This window comes from Numenius arquata, chromosome 4 (genome assembly GCF_964106895.1).
Source record: "Numenius arquata chromosome 4, bNumArq3.hap1.1, whole genome shotgun sequence".
In the NCBI taxonomy this organism is placed as follows: Eukaryota; Metazoa; Chordata; class Aves; order Charadriiformes; family Scolopacidae; genus Numenius; species Numenius arquata.
In genome coordinates, this window is record NC_133579.1 from 23,580,545 (window position 1) to 23,605,924 (window position 25,380).

Sequence of the window (25,380 nt, forward strand, 5' to 3'; positions counted from 1 at the left end):
TGTTTCCCTACTTGGTCCAGCCCAGACCTACCCTGCATCTCTCACCCAGGTTCTGCCATTGCCACCTCCTTCTCCTGAGTGCAGCAGGCAGGACAGTGTATGTGGGGTCTTCCTCCGTAACACTGGGAAAAGTGAGGAGTAGGAGGTGCTCCTACATTCCTGCTTTACTCCTTTCAGCTAGCAGCATTCTTCTTTCTTCCCCCAGAAAAACAGTGGAAAAGATGTGCTAACTAGGGGAGCGAGGCTGTGGAAACAGCTATGGGAAGGAGTTGTACAAGGGCAGTGATTCTGTATCTCTGGGACTGAGAGAGGGAAAGGTCACCTGTTCATGTATCCTATTTCCCCAGTTTTGCAGAATAGCAAGTGCCAGAGTCCCTGGAAACCTGACTGACTAATCCAGAAGTTTAATAGTAACATGATTTTTTTGATGTCATGAAAGATTTGAATGGTGCCACCCATATGACTGTTCTAGTGTGGAGGAGCAGTGTGTTGGAGTGCTCAAGCTTAGTAGTGCGATAATATATAAAAGCAGAAAAGGTTGCTTTCCTCTTTATTTCCATGGAGAAAAGGAAAAAATGTGCTACAGAAGTGCTATTTTTAATGCCACTAATAGGTATCACATTTTTAAAAGATGAAAATGCACGTGCATAAAGCAAAGAAGTACTCCATTCACCATACAGTTTTGCCCATGCCTGGAAAAATTTCAGCATCTTGTAATTAAAAAAAGAGAAGTTATCTTGGTTTATGCCAAAGTTCAAGTTTGATCTGCTATCAGATGAAGTATTTGTATTTTAACTGATATCATAAGCTTAGATGCCAGCTATTCTGGCAGTGAAGTTCTATTCACTGCAGTGAAGTTACCAAGAATGATAACTTCCAAATTTATCTAACTAATATGAAAAAAGCAAACCATACTTTTTGGGGGTATTGTCTCAGATATACTTTTAAACATATTCATGGAAGTAAGATTCAGACTTAGGGCTAGGTAGGGAGCCAGAGTGGGACATGGAACCACCATGTTACATTGACAGATTTGCACTAAATCCAGGCAGCTTGCAGCTACTAAAATGTCTCTTCTGGAACCTTAAATGTTGTTAGCAGTGGGATACTGTAAGTGTGGGAGAAAACCAGAATTTAAGGTTCCCTGAGCCTGAATCAGTTTTACTGTCTTTTAGTATCTTACTATCTTTTACTAACTTCACTATTTTTTCCATCCTAGTGTCCCAGGAGCCTATTTTGTTTTGGAAAACAACTCTTTTCAGTTATGTTAGGTAATTCCAGGACGTTTCTTGTTTTGATGCGATGTGGGCTGAAACCAAATTTTAAAGAATACCATGTTCCATGTCCAGCAAATCACTAGTATGAGGAAGGTGTCCTAATCACTGAGCTGTCAGGTAAAATTTCAGTACCACAGTCTGCATTCAAATGACTCCTGTATCCTGCATTAAAAGAAATTGGGACATAGTATGCAATCCCAGGAGAAATATCTGTTTCTGAGAGTTCTCAATAGAAATAGATGCTCCGCTACTCCCTCAAGTTTAATACCCGTGGCCCTAAGGGATTTTTCCAGTACCCACATCACAGAATAGTTGAGATTGGAAGAGCCCTCTGTAGGTCATCTGGTTCAACCCACCTGTTCAAGCAGGGCCACCCAGAGCCAGTTGCCCAGGACAACGTCCAAACGGTTCTGAGTATCTCCAAGGCTTGAGGCTTCACAGCCTCCCTGGGCAACCTGTGCCAGTGCTCAGTCATCCTCACAGCGAAAAACTGTTCCCTGATGTTCAGAGGGAACCTCCTGTGTTTCACCTCTAGTCCTGTTACTGAGCACCACTGAAAAGAGCTTGGCTCTGTCCTCTTTACACACTCCCTTCAGGTATTTCTATACATTGATAAGATCTCCCTGTCCTTTCTTTTCTTGAAGCTGAACTGTCTCACCTCTCTCAGCCTTTCCTCGTAGGAGAGATGCTCCAGTCCATTCATCTTCATGGCCTTTTGCTGTACTCTCTCCAGTATGTCCATGTCCCTCTTGTACTAGGGAGCCCAGAACTGGACCCAGCACCCCAGCTGTGGTCTCACTGGTGCTGAACAGAGGGGAAGGATCATCTCCCTCGACCTGCTGGCAACGCTCCTCCTAATGTGGCCCAGGATACTGTTGGCCTTCTTTGCTGCAAGGACACATTGCTGGTTTAGCTTCATCCTGTTATCCACCAGGACCCCCAAGTCCTTTTCTGCAAAGCTGTTTTCCAGCCAGTCAGACCCCAGCATATACTGGTGCCTGGGGTTATTTTTCCCAGATACAGTACTTTGCACTTTCAGCTTTTTTGAACTTTAAAGGGTTCCTGCCAGCCCATTTCTCCAGGCTATTGAGGGCCCTGTGGATGGTACCACAACCCTCTGGCATATCAGCCACCCCTCCCAGTTTGGTGTTGCTGCAAACTTGTTGAGGGTACAGTCTGCCCCATCATCCAGGTCATTAATAAATCTGTTAAACAAGATACGACCCAGTACTGACCTCCCTGGCACTCCAGCTGTGTAGTCCCTAGTATATGTTCTCCCTAGTACCTCAGCTGGAAGTCTAGTCCCTACTGAGCTGACATCTCATAAGAGTAAGTCTTCCCCTCTTGTTTAAGTGGGTGTTTGTCTCAAAGTTGGAACTTCCATCAAGTGTTGGGACTGGAACGCTTCAGTGCCAGGTCTCTCTTGTCCGTATAGCTCACTCTTCATTGTTTACGCTGGTTTCCTTGGCTGAATTTGGCGTATAGAGTCTAACAATACTTTTATTAATAAGAAATCTGATAAATACAGACTTTATTGGATTATTTTAAGCAACTAGTAATTGGCTTAATGAGAGACAGATGCCTGGAATCTTTGTATTGTCTTGTAAGGGAAATATTTATATAGAGACTCAAATTTTTAAAAGTTTTGTTTTATGGAGGAATGCAGAGAATAAAGGCATCTGCTGCTATTCAACGGAGCTTTTATAATGTTGGCTTGCCTCAATTAATCTAGCTTGAGTGCAGTGTTCTAATGAAAGGAAATGTAGAATAAAAATGTAGAGCTGCAATGTATATAAATCTTGCAATGTCTACGGAGAGCTGATAAATTGCTGTATTTTCCTCAGTTTATGCAAAAGAGAAAATGAAGAAGCAGATTGCAAAAAACAAAATTATACATCAAGTCATTAAACCTCAATCTTCATTACTGAAGAATTGTTTTGTTACTCAGCAAGATCAGAATCTGAACAAAAGAGTAGCTAGGTGACATGTTTGCAAGGGTCCTGCACATCAGAAAAAAATCCACAGAATAATGTCATGGGTGTGATCCAAGTGCAGAACTATGGTTATTCCTTTTCTATTCTTAAAGCTATGAATGTAAACAATATTTTGCTGTTTTTTCTCCATGACTAACCCTTTATTTGTTTAAATTTCTTATTTCATAACCCAGTTGTGTTACGTGGACTTTGAAAATTTTCCATTAGCTCCCGTACTCCATAAACAACTCACCTTCATGTCCTCACCATATTGTCCTTTGGAAAAAAGACTGTCTTGTCAAACCTTGTCAAACAATTGCACTTTTCTTCCCTTTTTTTTTTTTGGGGGGGGGGGGGGTGTGTGTCTGCTTTCTATGAATATTACATTTGGTTTGTTAGTTTGCTATACTGTGCTCCTACTTGTACATAGCAAGTGTAAAACACTACCAAACTAGAGAGAGACATCCTTGTTGCACATCTGCCCAGTAAGTAACGGATGGCACTCAACTTGCCATCTCCATCTTCTTTCCTGGAGGCTGCTTTTTTCTGTTAGTTAGTCCAATACTTATTTTACTTACAGAGTATATTCTCTGAATGTATGCTGTGTGAGTGATAAATAAGAAGGAAGAAGAGACATTTGTACTGGGACATTCAGAGATCTCCATTGTATTGCACAAGGTCAATACAGGTTTAGAAGACTTCTCAAAGCTCTTTGAAAGCTTCTTTCTCAGGCATCAGGAATATATTGGCTGATTACATGGAAATAGAGTTGGACAATCCAAATGTCCGTCAATACACTTCTGTGGATACATGCCGTGGTGAAACTGTCACTTGTGTATGGTATGTTTGTAATTTTCCATTGACAAAATACTAGTACTCTGTATCTGATGTTAGCTTAATGATGGCAGAAGTGGTCCTCAAGTGACAGTCTTTAGGGACAGCAACGTCTTTTGCCTCTCCCTCATTGTTAACTCAGAATACTTCCTTTCACATTATCCATTAGCTGAGTCTGGGTCATTTGAGTAGCCTGTCATCTCATGTATTATATATTTGAATAAACTGTCTGGTTTTAAGGCTGGTTGATAAATTGCTGCAGGGATACCTCTCTTGGAGTTAGAAAGTGCTGTATATACATTTCAAACATCAAAATAGGACAATTTAGTTTGGTGGGCTGCTGCTATTCATTAGTGTGCCTAACCAGACACTCTTCATTCTAACAAGTAGTCTTGGGGCTGTATTGAAGCGCTGCTGTCTGTCAGAATGCAGTGAGCATGCTAAAAATGATTAGGTTAACAATTGACAGCAACACTTGTCATCATTGTCAATCCCATTACTGCCGCTACTATTTTAATGCTGATTATCTTTATATGGTGTTAAATACTCTGTATCATTCTTCCAGTAGTTTCTCAGAGAGGCATGGAATCGTCCAAGACCAACAGCATTTTTTTCAAAGTTTTTACCCACCCACTCCTTTCCAGTAAGCATGTAGTTGTCCAAAGGGAAAATGATTGTCAGGGAGCAATCACAGAGTGAGGGCCTGCAGAGGGATGTCTGGGAATAGGAGACATTAAAGAGCTGGAGCCAGGAGTTTTCAATAGTGAAGTAGCGGGAGCTTCCATCGCAGTGACTCTACTGTGACCCATTACTGCTCGTCCCGAGCAGAGCAGTGTAGCAAATGATAGGCACAGGGACTGGACGCCAGCCAGGAAAAGTGGGAAGTAGACACATAGCTTTAGATAGAAGGAGGTCTTTTTCTTTAGAACAGGGAAAATGCTGGGCTAAAAGTCAAGCCTCAAGGAATGAATAATTGTCTTTATATAAGCTAGCAAATAGTGTATTTGCAAACAAGCAAAGCAGACATCAAGGCACCAAAGTTTCCTGTGAAGATCAAAAAATTTAATGAACCAGCACAATGAAGTGCTATCCTTTTTTTTGAAAGGGCACTGCGAGTAGACCCTTATCTATTTTAGCCTACCCTACTACTCTTACTTTCCTTGACAAGCACTCTTATCCACTGGGAAAAACAACAGTGTGCAAAATATTTGTGTTCTGTCTGTGCACGCCAGCATACTCTGGCTTTTATCTTGTAGTTTAATATGATGTCAGTGTCGGCCTGTAGCAGAATTAAAATCTTATTATGTGAGCTTTGTTTCTTTCTTATCTTCTATCCAAACTATATTAACTAGAGCAGCCTAGATGCACTCACAAAAGCCCTTGGGACTCACTTAGTGAGCAAAATCTGAGGGGTGCTTTATCACTTCTGAAAGGTTAGATCAGCTGTGTGTACATTACAACTTGGATGAAGATAGGAGGGGTTTTGTTCACTTTTCAAATTCAACATTTGTTTGCTTTTGTTTCGTTTCTCCCCATGCTGTTTTCTGTTGCTTCAGGGAATTTCATTACATTCAAGGTTTTTCCAAATTGTGTGGTTCTAAATCAGAAACAGCTTGTCTTTATGAGGGATTTGAAGATGTTATCAGGTTTTCTATGCTTGGGTCAGCTGATAATTTAAAGAGTCAGGCAGTTCTTGTGAATTCTGAGTTCAGCACACTGTCTCAATTAGAATGATTTATTCAGATAAAATCAGGCAAAAATATTACTGGATTAGCTAGAAATGTGTCAGAAGTCACCTTTCTTATCAGCCTGTGTCCACCAGTTCAATGTTGGTCACCTTTTATTAGAAATAATCTTCAGCAAGCAGATGACAGAAGTGCACAGTTATTTAATAAATAGTGCTTCTTCAAATAATGTAGTTGCTCAAAGAGTAGTGTCCTGGCCTATAGTGTCAATCAAGTCACGGAAAGTAAGTATTTTGCCATGAAAAGTATTTTCCACTTACTTCAGAGAGAGTTTCTTGGAATCCTTAAGCCTTGTTTGGTGCATTACATAGCATATGTAGGCAATGAGTGGAGTAGCTCTCATCAATCACTACATAAAACATGAATGAACAGAAAATTATAATGACTACAATGGAAAGTTTACTACTTCAGTTAAATGCACACTGTTGTTTTTCTTCAGATGACTGAAAAATTGTCCATGTCTTTTCTTCTCCCCTCTCTCTCCTTTCTTTCTCTTTATTTTTAACTTTCATTTTCATTTCTTTTTTCTTCTTTTTCCTTTTTTTTTCCTTTTTTTTTCTTTCTTATTTTAAACTAATTGCAAACTCTTTACTACAGGAAGAAAAAACTTGTTTTTAGTTTTGCTTGTTTTGTTTTAGTTTAACTTGTTTTAATAGTTCTTGCCTATTTTTTTCATAGCACATTGTATCTTTATGCCCTGCTTTAATAACATTTCATTAGCTCTTTGAAACCATTCCCCAGGGCAAGCTTTTATTATTTGCAAAGTAAATCAAGTATCATAGTGCTAACCTTTTGGAGGAAAAATTGACTAGACTCAGAAGAAATATTTAAATCTTCTATTCGTTTTCTGAATTAAAATTTAAAATGCACAAAAAGATCCAAAATAGTATTCTTAAAGCTCTAGGGTACCTAAAAACACTCTATAGAATCCACCTGCCTGCTAACATTCCGAGTTCAACAGAGAAAGTCTAGGAGTGATGCAAAAAATCTGAGTTCTAAGTAGTATTGTGGAAGGAATGTTTTGCTTGGCAGAAAGGCACTTGAAAAGAGTTTCTTGATTAAAAATTGGGAACAAAAAAACCCAAAGAGGCAAACCCACAGTTTTCCAAATTCTAATAGAGTAGCAATGCACAGGCATACAGATATCCTTATGTAAATTTTAGTGACTCCAAACAGAGAGAAAGGAAATGAGAAGCCGAGTTGCAGCCAAGGAGTAAAGATGAGTTGGAGGAAACCACTGGTAGTATGTAATTTCCTTTCTTCTGCAAAGCTTATTCAACAGGAAGCCTCAAGGAGTCTTAGCAAATAGAGCAGTTCTGTGATGCAAAAAATCAAAAGCCGTTTTGGCACCATTAACAGCAATATCGCAGCTTGCTCAGTCTGGAAGTTCTAGGCATCTGTCACTGTGGCTACTTGTAAAACAACTGCAACAAAACAACACTGGAATTTAGCACTGTGACATTGGAAAAATGAGTGATTTTTTGATAATTTGGCAGCCAATAGCTACTTCAGATACCTTATCCTCTAATACAGGAGTGAGATAAGTTTTCAAAGATGCAGCAAAAGAGGCGCAATGTCATCATCATCAATAATAATTATAACAACAACAATAATTATTATTATTATTGCTGTTTTTATTTTTATTATTATTAGTATTGTTAACTCCCTTGAATTAAGTTGTACTTAGATGTAATGGTACCTTGGATACCTGCGTTAGCTCAGAGTTGATGTCTCTACCTTCATGCAATATCTTAAGATAACTGTCCTTTTTGGCCTTATTCAAACCCTGTCATAGTGATCAGGCTGAGTATTTTCCTTCTGTCCAAGTCTTTTGAGGTGTTTACGTTACCCTTCTGAAGATGCTATAAAAAAGTTAACTTAGAATTTATCTTAAAACCTTTATTCACACATTCAGTGCACTGTATGTAACCTTGAGTCCTGCCCTTTTTGTGTAAATACCTGTGTCTTGGTAAGTAGGAATTCTCATTAAGAAGTAAACGACTATGTGTCTTTTGCTTGTGTAGTGTGCAATTAACACATGTAATTACATCCTTTGGAAGCAAGGAGATAGTAGAGTTACTGAATAATGAAGTGGATAATTTTGTTCATGAAAGGATGCATAGTGCCTATGTGGTGATCAATGTCTGTCTTTATTTCCCTGAAAGAGATTTCCTATCAAAGCACAGAAGTATTTGGTATTCAGCGTAGCCTGTGTTCATTCACTTTGTATTTTCAGACCTTACAGTCATGAGTGTTGCTCAAGTTCACTGCCTTCTTGAGAATGTATGAGGTATAATAGTTGTGAACAAAAATTTAATTATGTATTGTGTTAAAAAAAGTGGGTGAGGAATAGGGAGATATGAAAATCCCATATGCTTTACATGAAAACTATTCGTTAAATCCTCCAAAAGCAGGAAATCTATTTTCATGAGAGGAAATAAGCACTGCTTGAGACCAACTTTAATTTTTTTCACACACAAGTTAAAAATAATATATCCTGCACATTAGTTACAATGCAAGTGTGCATATTGTACCCAGAGGGTCCTTCCTATAAAAAAAAAATCATAAAATCCCATCAACATACTATATTTTTCTGCTGGAGATAAATCAGGAAGATTAATGAGGTTAAGTTATTGCTATCTAGTATGCCAGGGAATAAGTTTCTAAATTAGAATTTTAATTGTAAGTCCTATTGCAGTTTTCTTATTAATTCACATTTCACCGTATTTCTAAAATCTTCCCTTATACGGAAGTCTTAAAGAATTTTAAAGGAATTAAAGTAATAGAGGTTTTAAAACTTAAGTAGGTAAAATGGAAATGGCTCTGAAAGCCTGTAGAAACTAGGTTATCTAACAAATTTTTAGACCACTCTGCAGATTTCTCTTCCTGCTCTTGAATCTTACAAGTGCATTTCAGGTGTGGCCGTGTTAGACACCAAGAAATGTCATCAACAGATCTCATAAATAGGTTGTTTTAAAAAATATACAGAAAGTAATTCTCTGTTAGTTACTGTAGAAGTACTCCATGAGACACTCTTTTGCAGTATGGCCATGGTTTAAGACCAAATGCCAGTTGGTCATTGGAGACTAAATGTACTTGGCTACCAAAATCTTTCAGTCACAGATATAGCCAGTTTTTCAAATTGCACGACTTCCCTGTTCTTCAGGAGAAAGAGAGGACACACTCCAGGAGAGAAGTCAGGTGGGTCTGCATGGTGATTCCAGGCACACCATGTCTTCTCTTACAGTGTCTCTCAGGGGCCTCCTCCCTTGTCCTCTGGGTCCTCTCCCCGAGCAATCCAGGAGACTGTCACATAGCAATGTGCAGAAAATAATACCTAATTCTTGATTATCTTGTTCAAATGCATTTGATGCCTAAAAACTTGCTTTCACCATGGCTAACGCTTAAAATCTGTTATTCCTGAAGGTGTTCAACACCTTCACAACTTTCACAGTGACTGACAAGTCACTTTCGATTAAGTTACTGTTCTATTCGTATAACTGAGCTACTCTCTTAACCTGTAGTGTTAACTGAATTTCATGTGCATGTGCTAACGCTATTAACTAGAGCTACCTCATACTAACTGCTACAAGCATCCATGTCATTAAAGATACCACACCAAAGCAGTTCAGTCATTTCAATAGGTTTTCATTATGCAGCTACAGCTTGACTAGACTGGCCAGTTCTCCAGGGAGTACCAAAGCCCATGACTTTAAAAACACAAATGTATTAGAAAATACAGTAATTGAAAGCATCTTGCCACTGATAAATGAGCACACCAATACAATGACAGAATTAGTACCAGATTTTGTCTTACCACGTTGTTGTAGGCCTTTTTTTTAAATCCAATTGGTAAATCATGCTGCAGTTAGTCAGCAGAGGAGGTGGCTGTTACCCTTCCATTTCAACACTTAATGTAGGCAGTGGCTATGATGTTTAGTGTCTCAAAAGACCAGAAGAACTTTGCTTTCCTACTCTTCTTCTCGTGGGCAATGTAGACTAGCCTAAATGTGCCTGAGAAGGAAAAGACTGTTTCCTACCTGTGGCTATGCAAGCCTTTATGAATGGATGTTTGGTTTTTTGGTTTTTTTTACATCAGTTCATGGAGGCACAACTACATAAAGGAGCACCAGGAACAATATTAGAGAGTTGCTGTATGTCAGACTTTAAGACTGATCTGCACCTTTTATCTCACACTCAGAAAATCTTAAGCAAACTATCAGCCTAATTTTTCCAAAAAAAAAAATCCAAACAAAACAAGGGAGTTTTGGCGACAACATCAATATTTTCTATCTGCAACAGTCTTTATTGTTTTTTTCCCTTCTGTGTTCAGACCTAGGTTTTAGTAACACACTGGTAAGTGCTTTATTACTGCTGAAGGCAGTTTACATTGATTAGATAGATTTTCACATTGGCTTTTGCAACAGACAGTTTTCAAGGGCAGACGTAGTAAAATGGTTTTTTAAATTCCATTATTTGAAAACTGGACATAATTCTCAGTGATTGAAGCTGACAGAGAAGAACAAGCTGATGGTGAATATATTCTCTAGTGGCACGCTGTCATCCACAAATGCTTTCAGTGACCAAAGCAATGATTGAAGTATGAAGAGCTGCTTGCATACAGGGGATTGCCATCTGTGAAATCTTTTGCCACTGCTTTCTTGAGGTGATCTATTACTTGCTGTATGAGTTTGTGCACTGTGTATTGGTGATGCATTTTCAATGATAAAATCTTTCCTCAAAGTGCCTAGAAGATTAAAAATGTTGTTTCATAGCTTGGACCTCTCTGCAGATTTCTTTAACATAACTATCAATGACTCTTCCTTCTTAATTCCTTAACAATCTAAATACTCAGTTATCAACAAACTGCGTGTGATTATGTCAATTTTCTGTTAAAAAAATATTAATGTTGTTAAGTAACAGAACATCCTCACATGCCATATATTTTGCAGATTCTGAATACTGAAAAACCAATGGACTGACAGATTTACTGTACTCATCAATCTTGCACTGTTCATTAAATGAGCCAGAAGGTCCTTGTCCTTAAAATATATTGCTTAAAATAAAATGTATATTTACTGGGGTTTGTAAATACTAAGAACAGTCTAATGTAACACTAGGATCTTAACTCAGAATTTAATGGATGCATTTTTTCCTGTCTGTAATCTGCACATATAAAGTCAACACAGAAGTAGTAAAGGTAAAACTAGTGATATTTCTTCACTATCCAGTTCAGGGCACTTTAGAAATCTAACTTAGCTGCAACTCAAAGGACCTATGGTAGAAAAGTAAGTTTTTTCTATAGCTAATTGAGTTTAGACAAAGACCTTCATTAGGGCCACCATTAGTTGTCTGGTCTGACCTAAAGTAGACAGTGTGCATAACTCTCTGTAGGTAGCTTAAAAACAACCCCAGAGGCATTTATAACTGAGTAGGTCAGATTACTCATTTTGCTAAAGTACATCTTAATGTGGTTATCTAGAAATAGCAATGGAAAAATGGATGTTATCAGCAGACAAACTTAGGGTCAGTTGGGAAGATCAGACATAATAAGGAGTCATATATTTAAAAACAAATCCACAGATCAAACTTAAGATCGTTATACAGTGGAATATGCATTTATTTGTACCTCTGAATAATATTCTTGCTTATTAAGTAGTCAGAACAAGATTTATGATGTCCTTCTCATTTCTTTGCTAGTAAGAGCTTGCATTTTGTAAATGACATTGTAGGAGACTACACTGTTGTCACCTAGCAACTATAAAGTGTTTTTTTAAAAAGTTGCTACTTGCTTTGGTTTTATAATAAATATAGTAATTCTACTCTACACTTTACATTTGTAGATCTTAAAGTGCTTACAAAGATGCATTATTTTTACTGTCCTTAATTGGAAGCAGGAAAATCTGGGATGGAAAGTGTGTTGCCAAAAATGACATTCAACAGAGCTACAAATTAATATACTGAAGATCTCACGCTAGTGTCCACATACCAGCCTCTTCAAACTGTACTTTTATATAGATCCCTTCCAATATTTTCTGGCCTTATGAATTTTAAATGAGGAAAGGGAATAATTTAAAAAAATCTGTATTTGCAATGATTATCTCCCCCTCTCATTTGAGATATTGCAGTTATTTTCTAGTCTGAGGGTCACAGTGAATTAGCCCTTGGCAAATATTTAATTTTTAATGGAAACCAGTGCAGCATTGAGTTAAAGCAAGCAAAAGCTTCACATTCATCCTAAGATGAACCTGCTGCTGCATCACTGCCCACTTCCCATGTTGCATATATGCCAGTTCTGTATAATTCAGGGTTTTTCAGAAGCTGTTTTATCCTGATTATTGAAATATTTTCTAATAACAGAATGACAGCTGACATTGCATACTGAAATGTCTGCTGTAACAACAGCTGGCTTGAAAAGTGTTTCATTTTTCAAGTAGATCACGGAGGCTGGGTAGCCAACGTTTTGTGTGATTTGAGTTAAAGAAATACTTACTTTAAATTATTTGAAAAATGTCCTACACTCATTTTTGGTTCTCCATTGCCCTTGCCAGACATTTGGTGGAACGAAGCTGTTTGGGGTCGTATTTCTTCCTAATAGTCCACATTTTTAAGGAACTTTAAAGGATGAATTAGAATGAATAGCCACTAAGATACTGTGTGGGCTGCTGTGCAGCAGCCTCCCTGGAGAGTGATATGTCAGGAAAGACATTAAAAAAATTTCTGTAATGAAACATATATTTCTTACAAGTAAGGAAGGATCTTGACAGATCATCTGTTACGAGGTATCTGCTCTGTTCTTTACTTGTGGGACAAATGGGATTTCTCCTTTATAATTCATTGTGGATTATCGTTCTGTTGCGGTTAGTGTAATGGCAGCACACGGGGAATTTAGGAAATGACACTCCAGCTGTCTTTTACAATAACTGTTTCTTTTTATGCTTTTGCACTGTAATACCTCTTCCTTCAAATTATCTTTTCTGTACACTTCTTATTGAAATAGCTGTGTGTATCCCAAAGTGAATTAAATAGAAAAATGGATCTACATAAATTACGTCTGTTTTCCCTATGTGATAGGTTTTTCATTCACTAATTTATTGATAAAAAAAACAAAAGGAAAATATATATACAGAGTCCTTTTTCTATAATACATTTTTAATAAAGTGAAGTCAATATGCAGCAGCTGGAAATGTAAATCTGTCTCCTGGTTTTTGTTATTGTGAGAGGTTTGATATATATGTACTGTAAAGACTAGAATTATCTATGTGGAGATATATTATTAGGATATATTTTATCAGTAAGGCTCTTTAAGCTTATCATTGTTTTCAGAAGCCCCAAACAGGTAGGAGAAATTGAACCCGTACATTAGCAGATGAGAAGCAGACAAGCTGCCCAAACAAGTACATTGCCTATTGTATATCTTCCCTGAATTCAATACTGTGCAAATCTTTCCCACTTGGCTCCAGAGATTTACTTTAATCGATTGGTTTAAAGCAATTTTGTAAAAGTTCATTAGTGGGACAGGGAGAAGCGAGAAGTCCCTACGAATATATTTGGGTTCTCCATATTTCAAGGTATAGGCTTGGAAGCTGTATCAGCAGGACTCTTTCTCTGTAGCAGCACATGTAATGCTTAGTGAATTAGACCCAAAACCACTTGCTGGGTAATGTCTTATGGATCAATGCTGTGAACTAGTCTCTAGAAGGAGGACTGTAAGAAAAGGAGTAGTAGTGTCTCTGGCTGCCTGAAACAGAAAACCCTGAGGAAGATACCAGGTCAAGTTTTAGAATGGATGGATGAATGATTAGTTTGTTCTGCCTTTGGAGCTTTGTTGCTGAACATTTCCATCTCTATTTTGCCTTTAACTACGTTTAATTGTTCATCATCCAGTATTGTCTCAGAGTAAGTGTGAATTTTGCAAGAAATTGAGACATATTGAGGTCTTTGCCCATGGAGAGCAATTCCTTTTACCGTTCAGTCTGGCTTACTACAAAAGTATTTTCCACGCAGCCTGAGTTGAGAGTGCTCTGGAGTGGGAGGGCTTGCTTGCTTTGGGTGCTGTTGGCAGATATATAATCAGATAATGATTGGCGCCTTTTTGGCAAACAGCCAGAAAGCTGTAAATCATTTAAGAATTTTCAGGGACCCACTTCTCTATCCTGACAGGAATATGGATTTCTTAGAGCTGTACCCAATGATGGTACACCATGATTAAGGAGAAACTTATATAATTTTTATCATTACCGTTTTAATCATTTCAATTTGCAAACCTTAAAATTTTCTAAGGAAGCATGGAGAGATGAAAGACAAACAAACTGAAGCCTTTTGACAAGGCTTCTGTTTTTCTTAAGTTATTATTTACAAACTTTTTAGAAATAATCCATCTATTCATGGAGCAGATCCTCCTGAAATCCTTGCTAAGGCACATGGAGAATAAAGAAGTGATTGGAAACAGCCAACATGGCTTCACCAAGGGCAAATCGTGCCTGACAAATTTGGTGGCCTTTTACAATACTGCCACAGACTTGGTAGACAAGGGCAGAGCGACTGACGTCATTTACCTGGACTTATGCAAAGCATTTGACACTGTCCCGCACGACATCCTGGTCTCAAAATTGGAAACTCATGGATTCGATGGATGGACCACTCGGTGGATAGGGAACTGGCTGGATGGCCGCATCCAAAGGGTTACAATCAATGGCTCAATGTCCAGGTGGCGGCCAGTAACGAGTGGTGTTCCGCAGGGGTCGGTACTGGGACCAGTACTGTTTAACATCTTTGTCAGTGACATGGACAGTGGGATAGAGTGCACCCTCAGCAAGTTTGCTGATGACACCAAGCTCGGTGGCGCAGTTGACACGCTGGAGGGAAGGGATGCCATCCAGAGGGACCTAGACAGGCTGGAGAGGTGGGCTCGTGCAAATTGCATGAAGTTCAACCAAGCCAAGTGCAGGGTCCTGCACCTGGGACGTGGCAACCCCAGGCACAAATACAAGTTGGGTGGAGAATGGCTGGAGAGCAGCCCCGAGGAGAAGGACTTGGGAGTGCTTATGGATGAGAAGCTCAACATGAGCAGGCAGTGTGCACTGGCAGTCCAGAGAGCCAACCATGTCCTGGGCTGCATCAGGAGAAGTGTGGCCAGCAGGTCTCGCGAGGTGATTCTGCCCCTCTACTCTGCGCTCGTGAGACCCCTCCTGGAGTACTGTGTCCAGCTTTGGAGTCCTCAACACAGAAAGGACATGGACCTGTTGGAACGGATCCAGCGGAGGGCCACGAGGATGATCAGAGGGATGGAGCACCTCTCCTATGAAGACAGACTGAGAGAGCTGGGGTTGTTCAGCCTGGAGAAGAGAAGGCTCCGGGGAGACCTCATAGCAGCCTTCCAATATCTGAAGGGAGCCTACAGAAGAGCTGAAGAGGGACTCTTTGTCAGGAAGAGTGGTGACAGGACAAGGGGCAATGGTTTTAAATTGGAAGAGAAGAGATTTAGATTAGATATAAGGAAGAAATTCTTTACAGTGAGGGTGGTGAGGCACTGGAACAGGTTGCCCAGGGAAGTTGTGGATGCCCCATCCCTGGAAGTGTTCAAGGCCAGGCTGGATGGGGCTTTAAGCAACCTGCTCTAGTGAGAGGTGTCCCTGCCCATGGCAGGGGGGTTGGAACTAGATGATCTTTAAGGTCCTTTCCAACTCTAGCCATTCTATGATTCTATGATTCTATGATTCCCAGGAGTTTCCATATCATAAATTGGAAACTAGCACTCTAGTGAACTTACTAAAAGATAATACATTTTATACACCGAATGACCCTGTGTTCCATTCACTTCAGCAAGAGATCAAGGCTTTGTTTTGACTTTTATGCTCTTTACTAATGGAAATCGTTGGGATTTGAACAGCAATGCATTTCAAGTATGAGGACAAAGGACACTAATGGTAGTCCATTTAATGGGCATTATCTATTTTAAACCACTCAGAATGTGTTGAGGTCTTGTGAGAGGGATACAAACTTTCCGAGGCTTTCCCTGTTTAGTTTGGGACTTAGCCTTTTTTGGCTTCTGTTACCAGAAAAGTAAGTCATGTACCTTCATGTCCCTCCTGAATCAAAAGGTTTAATATCCTGATCATTCTAGCAAAAAGATGAAAACATAAGTTAAGACCGGCCATTGCCCTGATAGAATTCCACTGGTTTGTTTGTCAACTGTTTTTAACACAAGATTAATATTTCAATACAAAATGATAAAATGCATCTACACTATATAATTTACAGATACAGTGCATAAATTAAGAAATTGTGGAAATGCTCTTTTAGACCACAGAATGCACAGGACAGATAGGACATAACAACTTGCTTGCTGCCCTTTAGGCAGCTTGTGTGTTTTATTAATGTAAAAATATATTTTTAGCACCTTCAACTTATTTACTTTAAATTTATTAACTACAGTGCAGAAGTTTGGTGAATATTAGTTTATATTTTTCAGAAAATCACATTATTTTTATTCTCTGACAAAATAATCATCTTGCTGGTATCATAAATTGTGTTTTTTAAAAAAAAAGACATGCTCATTGAATCCAGACTTTTTTAAATGCTTATATTTGTTTAGATCCATGAGGTCGTCTGCCAAGAAGTAAGTAAAACTTGTGGATATGTCAAAAATGAAGCATGTCAGTACAGTGTGTAATTCTGCACTCAAATACTGGAGCAACTCCAACATTGATGATGAAGCTCCTTCAATTTCATGTGTGTGTACAAGAACTGTGCAGAGAATCAGGATAGCACAAATGAAGGACTCAGTGTTGCAAGCATGCCACTTTATGAAAGGTTTAATAGCACTTCACATGTAAATAATTCTTCTTGCTATTACACAAATAATTGCACAAAATCTCATAATTTTAGATAACATCTGGAGCTATGCATAAATACCATTTAAACAGGAGACTCATCTTTTTGCTAAATGAAAGAGTTGGCTAAATGACTCTTTAACAGCAATACCTGCAAGTACTGTTTGCCTTTCTCCTTGGTTTATCCGTAAGGTAACTGTTGCTGCATGCTTTTCTTAATGTCACTTTCTTTCCTGTTTTAGAGTTTCTTTGAAGGACAGTCTGCACCATGGGATTCAGCTAAGAAAGATGAGAACAGAATGAAAAATAGATATGGGAATATCATTGCATGTAAGTGTTGACAACATAATTGTGCACTGTGTTAACTTCCCTTCAGAACTGGATAAGAATGACCACCAGCCTCGTGCTCACATCAGGCTTATATTCCTCTTCACTAATTAAGAAGATAAAAGTGAGGGAAGATGTTACTTCTTTTTTTTCTTGAGAAAACTGTCAGATTAAATGCATTTTCTCAACCAGGCACTTGTATACCTTCCATCCTGTGATCAACGTTTGGCTAATGGGGAATGACACCTTTAACCAATACTTGGCTCTAACAGCTCCCAAACTGCTCCTGGCGGTTTAGTGAGAGAGTACCTGTGATTACATTGGTACCTTGGTACTGGGTTTTGGATATCATAGGAGCGAACAATACTGCTGCATAAGTATTCCTTAATAACAGTGACAGCTATCCTGACTTACCCTCTTAATGCTAGACAGACTCTAAAGGGAAAAAACAGAGTCTATATGTTTTACTTAAAAATACAAAGCTTAATAAGGATTAGATATACTAATAATCTAATAACTTGAGGAGTTGATAGCATGCTTTGGTGAATGACCCCTAAATCTGGCATTATGAGATTGTAAAATGTTGTGGCAAGAGATGCTGCACATGAACACGGGGGCAGAAAATATATCAACTTCGGTAAAATTATATTATTATTTACACACTGGTGGTGTTGCACTTAATGGATAAGTTCCCAGTGTGTATATAGGTGATGATCCCTTCTCTGATTGTCCCTTCACAATCTAAGTTTAAGATATGAAACGTATGTGTTTCTACCAGCCAGCCAGATAATGCTGAAGCAGGTATCAGCAAAGAAATAAGCAGCAGTCACAGCATGACAGAAGTTTTGTAAGCATGAAAATGATGGCCTTTAAGGAGGGATCATTTAATGATACTACTGGAGTTTAGAAATCATGTATAACCCTAGGTGCATGGGACAGCATAGAAGAATAAACAGTGCTGAACATTTGGAGGACCTGTGGAAGGAGTATGTAGTGCATATTTACACTGCATAACTTTGGCGCCTAATCTACATGCTCCTCCGGGCACAAATCTACCTAGGTTTCCTCATCAGTGAACCACGTGGACATGACAGAGAGGAGGACAGCTCTTCTAGAGAAGTGATTCAGAAATAGAGCCCATGTGAATGCTTCTGAATCACCACTTCAAGAGGTCCTCTCTGCAGTGCTTGCACGAGTCTAGAGACTCCTAACTTAGAGTAGATGGCTTGAATAGGCCCTTATATCACTGTGGCCCAGCTGGGCTGAGGCAGTCTACAAAAAGAAAAGAGCTCTGTAACTTGCTGCAGAAGGAGAAGTAGAACCTGTAGGATATGCTTGTGGAGGCAGAGGCAATTAAGCATGAGATGCTATCTGCCACATCATTTTGAATGGACAGGATAGTCTTGCTGTGTATTTTGGATGTATACTATGCTACTTAGTGAAGAAGGAAATGGAGTCTTGTATGGAAATGGGAATATCACGATGGGCTGAAGCATATGCAAAAGAAGATATGTTAGCTAGATGTGGTTCTGCTTGTTTCCCTCCAAGCAATCTTTAATGTGTAACAAACTTGTTATTTTGTGAGGATGTAGCAATACATTAGATGACTATTATCATTTAAGTAAAAATACTGAAGGCAAAAATAAGAATACCAAGAAGTTTTATGTTTATCCTTCCTTTGTGAAATTTTATTTCCAGTCCAAGCCTATGACAATAGATCTCTCTTTTACTCAGGTTTAGTTTTGTTAGTCCCCTCTTTAACATCATGTTAACTGTTGCCTTTGACACTCTTTAGTGGAAGAAAGCAGAAGACTGCTAGTGCTATATGTCTGAGGTAATGAAGTGATGAATAACCAAGGGAAAACAAGTAAAAGATATTAGATACACAAATCAATGGCAATTACAAGTGATACTGAAGGCTTTCTGAGAGGGCAAATATAACTCAGATCATTTAGATCTCAATTTACTTTTAATGTCCTCAGTACTTAGCAAAGAGAAAGGAGTTGGATGGAGTTGTTATCAATAACACTTCCTATTTATGTGGCTGTGAAAACACAGATAACACAAGTTAAAATTAAAATCCATTAGAGTTAAAGGCAGTATCTTTTAAGAGAAGCTGAAACTGCCCACAGTTTGTCATCTGTTAAATACATGTATTCAAATAGGGTAGTTAACTGTTTAATTATTTTATGTGTTTTTCTGCTGCCTAAATGATTGCTTGTCTCAGAGTCTGAGAGTACAATTTTAGTGGGCCACTTTTGAAAATTTGTCCCAGATAGTTGTATAAAGTATTTGCTTTAGCTGAAAAACATTTTACTAAATTGGTCTTTTATTCTGTGGTTAAAGACTTAAAAAGTTGACGGTTCAGGTACCACTGACTACGGGTACATGATTATAATGAAATGTATATATTTTTTCTGTAAAACATTTAATGTAATTTTTTTCCATTTATCCTCTTTATTTAAATTTTCCCCAAGATACTCCTGTTATATTATTGCTTGTAGTCATTATTGTTCTCTGAGGGAACTAAGACAATAGCACCAACCAGCCAGCATTGCAGGAACTTGTCAAAATGGCAATATGCTTTACATTACTCAAGTGTTGTGCATTTAATTGGCTACAAGCATGCCCTGCCCACTGTATGAAAGTGGCTACAACTGGTGAGCCACTGTATCAACAAGCCCAATCATGATCATAGTTCAGTCACCCACAGAAAACACCTTCCTTCTTTACTGAACCAAAAAAGCTATGTGTTTTCTCAGCAGGAGCTAAAACCAGCATGAATGCTGAATGAATCTTTTTTTACCTAAGAAAAATTCTGGTTCTGCCATAATTGTGTAGCGTTATGCGTGGATTTTAGTAAAATCTATTGGGTTTTCCTCAGGAGAGATCTTGAGGTAGTTTCAGAATGGGAGGGGTTCTGTATTTATTTTTAGCTAACTCAACATTGATTAAATGAGAAGAGAATATTGATCACAGCTTTTAAAAACAGCTAAAGATTTTAGGTGAGACATTTATAAAAGGCTTGATTTGCAAAGAATCAGCAAGGCACGTCCCAAGGAAGGGTCATTGGCTAGGCATGCTAATCAACCAACTACTCAAGGGGCTTGTTAGAGATCACAGTCTGCAGGCTGGCATACACATGTTGTAGGTAACGTGAGGGGAGCGAGAGTAAAATGCTTATATTCGTTATCTATTACCATTTTCCACAAAGACAAATGGATTCTAACATAACTCATTTTGAAAGCTTAAGTGATCAGTGCAAAGTTAAATTTGATCTCCTAATAGAGGGCTATCAAAATAACAATGAGCTGGAAAAGAGAGCATTTAAAAGCTACAAAAGTTGTCAAGAGCAGTTGAAGTATAAAGGAAAAAAATACCCTAAAAATCTAGACAGTTAACCTGGCGGCTATTTAAGAATCAATATACATGTTGGAAGAATATATGGCTTGTGTACCTCTTAGTCTTAAAATCTACTTGACATAAGCACAGGCATAGACACAGTAACATTTCTTTTTGTTGACCAAAGAATTTTTTCAAATTAAGAAGTGTTGCCATGCAGCAAGGAGTTAACTAGAGTTTTCAAAGCAATAAAAAAAGGGAGTCACTCCAGCTCCACTGCAAATGAATGGGTACTGAACCGTCCATTACCTCCATCATTCCCAGAAACTTAGCTGAGAATGCGGTACTAGAAAGCATCCACATGATAAGAAAACAGGGCAAAAAGTTTATATGAAGATATATTTATGAAGTAAATGCTCTAGTTTTGCCCAATCTGAAGCAAAAATTATTGTGAGGAAAGAATGGAGTAAATTAAGAAAATAGAAAAATAACAGGAAAGGTAAAGAAAAGATGCCACTGCATATTATTCAATTATATAAATCAATCTAAAAGAATAATAGGAAGTTATATTTTTAAGATGTTACATAATGGGATATTTAAGCTCGGTTTGCCCAATATGGAACTCATTGGTGTGCAGGTCATCAAAGACAGGAATCAGTAGCCTAAACATAGCCATGTAGTGCCATTTCAGGTGACCTAGAACATCTGTGCAGGACCAGCAAATATGACACAGAACCCATGAGAAACTTGTGTTATTTCATAGTGGCAGCCGAAGGCTAGGTGGTATATCCCGGGGTATATAAAGTGGAATGAGATGCTTGTGTTTAGACAACTGAATCCTGGCCTAAGTAATATAAAAGTGGAGATCTTTACTAACCTGACTTGACCTGTTACCATGCTTTTAAGTAAACGATGCAGGAAATCATGAAAATGTTGATGAAAACATACCATGAGTCCAAGCAACTTTGACTTCTGGAGTCTGCTTCCTTTGGATCAGGCTCCAAAACTGTAAAAGCAGCAACCATGTCTGGAGCTTAGAAAGTTCCTAATGTAGTATCTTCCTTAAGTAAGATGGATTTTTAGAATTAAGGACCTGTGAACCAAACCTCTGTTCTAAAGAAACTGATAAATAGCTTAATTTATTGGAGAATAGCAGCAACACTTGGATAAGCGTAGCTTGGTAGGGTCAGACCGGCATGGGTTATGTAATGGAGACTCACATCACTATAACTTTTTAGTCTTGGAAAATAGAATAAGGAGGCTGAAAAGGCTGGCCTGATGAACATAATTGATTTGAATATTCCAACAGGTTTGCAAAAACTCCTTCTTGAAGACTTTTGGGTGAAATAATCACAAGAAAATAGCAAAATAAGAGCTATGTAGAATGTAGACCTGGAATTCTAATTCATTTTGGTTTACTATATTTGATTTACAACTGTGCTCTTTCTCACTCCCAAGGGAATCCTAAGGAAGTAAATGAGGCTCTGAGATCTGTAGTCCCTGAGACTTGGAGCATAAAAGAGGATAAAATAAAGAAATTGCTTCTTTCTTTCCTACTCGGCCATTTGAAAATCTCTTGACTTGTAATTCTAAAACAATGTTATTTCAAGAACCACTTGCCCTCTCCTTCCTCCCCCATAATGTGGGAAAATATTTTGCTACCTATGGTGAAGTTGGATTTTTAAGCCACTTCATGTTCTTTCATTCATTTGTGATCTCTTAGGATTTTTAAAGTTGAAAAAAATAGCTATTTAGAGCTTGGGTGGCAAGTTTCCGGTGCTCTAATGCTTATTTACATTTACAACAAAATAATGACAAGTCATGAAGGTCTATTGTCAGCTGCAAGTGATATTAGCTCAGCCAGCAAGCAGCCTTCAAAACCAATAATACACAGGTATCTAATTAGCAAGAGTAACTTGTAAACAAAGCAGCAGTAAAGTGGCTATTTACCATCTTTCCACCCTTGAGATCATCCCCTCAAGTTGTTTTATCAGCAACTTGTGCACCATTCTGGAAAAGCCATTGTGTTTGGTTGGTTTTGAAGCAGGAGAATCAAGAGGAGCATATGAAGTCTCAAAAAAGCAGAAGCCCTGCCAGCATACAGAGATTTTATGTTTTTTGGGGGAGGAAGGGGAATCTAGCCTCTAGCACTTCTTAATCACTGCTGTGGTATAATAAAGAACATGAGGCAGCTGACAAGAAACGAATTCATGCCATGGTGTTTTGGATTGGAATTTGGAAAATAGAGTTGAAAGTATTTGCACATTCCTGGATAGATATAGATGGCACAGTGGAGCAAAATTCAGTGACAAAGCCATTATCTGGCTGCTTTGGTTTTGTCATTATTTTATTTTGCTTTCTTCTTTACTGAAAACATAACGCGTTTCCTTCAGAAACTGTGAGGTGGCAGTATGTCTTGTAGAATGACTTCAGCTTATTTTGAGTACCGGCAGAAGCATTTCCAAATGATTAAACCTTTGAAAACTTAATGTTATTTATTTTATTGACAAAAGGGGAGGGGGGCTGTCAATGCAAAAAACATAATTGCAATGGATTTCACGTTAGAAATATTTAAGACATTCAGACTGAAAATCAGAGGGGATTTGGAAAGCTTTATAAATTACTGGAATGAAGATTAAATGCAGATACAGTGTTTTCATGGACAACAAAACAAGCATGAACTTGCAAATACTGATGTTTTAGTTGACTTTAACGTAGTGTTTTGATGAAGGCTTTGTTACTGAATGTGCCTTTAATTACGTTTTTTTTCTCTCCATTGATCCCATTTCAGATGATCATTCTCGAGTGAGATTGCAGCCCATTGAAGGAGAAACAAGTTCCGATTACATCAATGGAAATTATATTGATGTGCGTATACTGATGTAGTCAACAAACGTTATGTTCAGTCAAAGAAGCAGCTCTTATTATTCTCATACTATTCATAATTTGTAATAGATATCACAGCTAGTATCAGCTGCTAAACATTGTTGGAAAGTACTGTCTTTGGAAACTAGGTGTACACTGAAGGGAAAAAAAAGCCTCAAAGATTTTGTCAATAAGCAAATGAAAGGAGTCATTTCCTCAAACTGCCACTAGTCTGAAACCTTGCCAGCAACACTGTATGGCTACTTTGCCTGCTGGTGCTTATATGGGCAAACAAAATGTTATTTTCACTTTCTGTCAACAGCTTGGCATCATTCCACATTTAAAAGAAAGCTGTTTGCATATTAATGTGACAAAACTCTGTAATGCCTAATGCAGAGATTTGCAATCTCTTGTCATCTCTGCACTTTTAAGTCGCCTTCAAAGTATATTCTGCAGCTGTTAACCAGTACTTCTAATGCAAGCAAGACATTTCATTAAATATGTAGGCTGTTTAATTATTGAAGGTGGCTTCTTTGTTCATTCTGCATCATGTTAACTTAATGTTTTACATTAGAATAAATTCTTTAAGAGACAAGGTGGTTTTGCTTGAAAGAATGAACTCAAAAGTAGAATTGAAAATCATTAGAAAGTCAATACTATCTAAAGCCAGAAATCGATGGATAGCAAAGATAATAATTTTATTATTTACATGGAGTGCTAGATGTTAGGCTAAGTAAAACAAGTGCTGCTTCATAGGAAACTCTGTCTGCTAAAGATTTCTTGTTCGGCAATGCCATCATTGAAAAATGGCGTCACGGTTTGCAGTTCAAATTTAATCACCAATATGAAACAGGAATGTAACAGATGTTTTTCTCAGAGTATGAAGCAACTGGAGCTATACAGGAAAAATAGGTACTTCAGTTGTAACAATCCGAAGTCTGAATTTGTAACTTTCTGAAGATACCTCCTTCTGTTGATGTTTATTAGCATGTTCAAGAACATGAAGTTAAGCTCAGCTTTCTGCTCAGTCCCTTGCTATTTGAAATAATAGCACAGTCACCAAGAGGTAAAGGCATATATGGAAATATATTTAGTTAGACATCTCACTGAACTCTGAAGGGAATAATCTGTCATGAAAGAGAGTTCACATTGGGGACCTAGATTTGAATTCACTTTCACGCTTTCTCCAACATTCAAGATTGTTCTCATTTTAGGCTACTAGTATGTTTTTGTGTCAGGTTTTGCTCTGACTCTAAAATGTTAAAAGATGTGAGGAATAAGGATTTGGACCACACGGTCTCATTTTAAATGCTGGTAAGATAGCTGCACGGCAACCTTTTATGCTTATGGAAGTACAAAAGGATGGAGAAAGTGCAGGTCTAAAAGAAACAGTGGATGGTAAGCAAAAAATTCTCTCCCTCATCCTCAGCAGATGGCTTCATTGCAAAGCTTGGAGGACTGCAGACATCTTCCAAAGACAACTCTACCACAAAAAACCAGCATTTTTTGTTTATAATCTTGCTAGTCAGATTTCCATTAGAAATCCTTGTTTTTCTACTACAGAAGCAGCTGCAATTTTACTCTTGCATGTGATTATTAGTACAGTTGTTTTGTTGTCAGAATAAACATGTTAATAAGGGCATGGCACGGTCACAGACACTATGAAATTTTCATGGATGAAAAAGAGAGGGGCAATGGTTATGCTGTATTTTTCCCATGCACTTTTTAACTGGGAAACAGAATCATTTGATCCCAGCCACTAGGGATATTAGCTAACACACAGCAGAAAAAAAATCAACTCTGTAGCTGTCTGAACATTTCTCAGTTCAGAGATTTCCAAATTTTACTTCAATGGCATGTAAAGAAATCAATTCTGTAATATTCAAGGTATCTTCAGTTGTTTTGAGTCTTTCCCTCCTTGCATCACTACCATGCCCCTTGCTGTTTTACAAAGAAATTGCAATGACCCGCAAGCTACAGCTTTAAGTTCTTCCTCTTGATGACTGACAATGCATCATAACCCTTATTAAAAGATTATCACTGGTATAACTGAATTTATCAACACACTAGCACATGATCTAAACCTTTGGGGATGCTCCCATCACATCAGAAACTCAAATACTATAAAAATGGTATTGTTCCCTGTTGGCAACCTATTCAATGTTGGAAAGAATCCGTAGAG

At 38.1% G+C, this 25,380-nt stretch overlaps 1 protein-coding gene across 4 annotated transcripts in view; it reads left to right on the forward strand.

Annotated features, from left to right (window-relative positions):
* PTPRM (protein tyrosine phosphatase receptor type M) overlaps nucleotides 1-25,380 on the forward strand; it is a 481,541-nt gene that overhangs the window by 401,214 nt on the left and 54,947 nt on the right. For all 4 annotated transcript variants that reach the window (XM_074146330.1, XM_074146332.1, XM_074146329.1 and 1 more), the window contains 2 exons: nucleotides 16,907-16,994; nucleotides 23,125-23,201. In XM_074146330.1, the coding sequence (XP_074002431.1) occupies nucleotides 16,907-16,994; nucleotides 23,125-23,201 (165 nt within the window). The remainder of the gene's footprint in view (nucleotides 1-16,906; nucleotides 16,995-23,124; nucleotides 23,202-25,380) is intronic.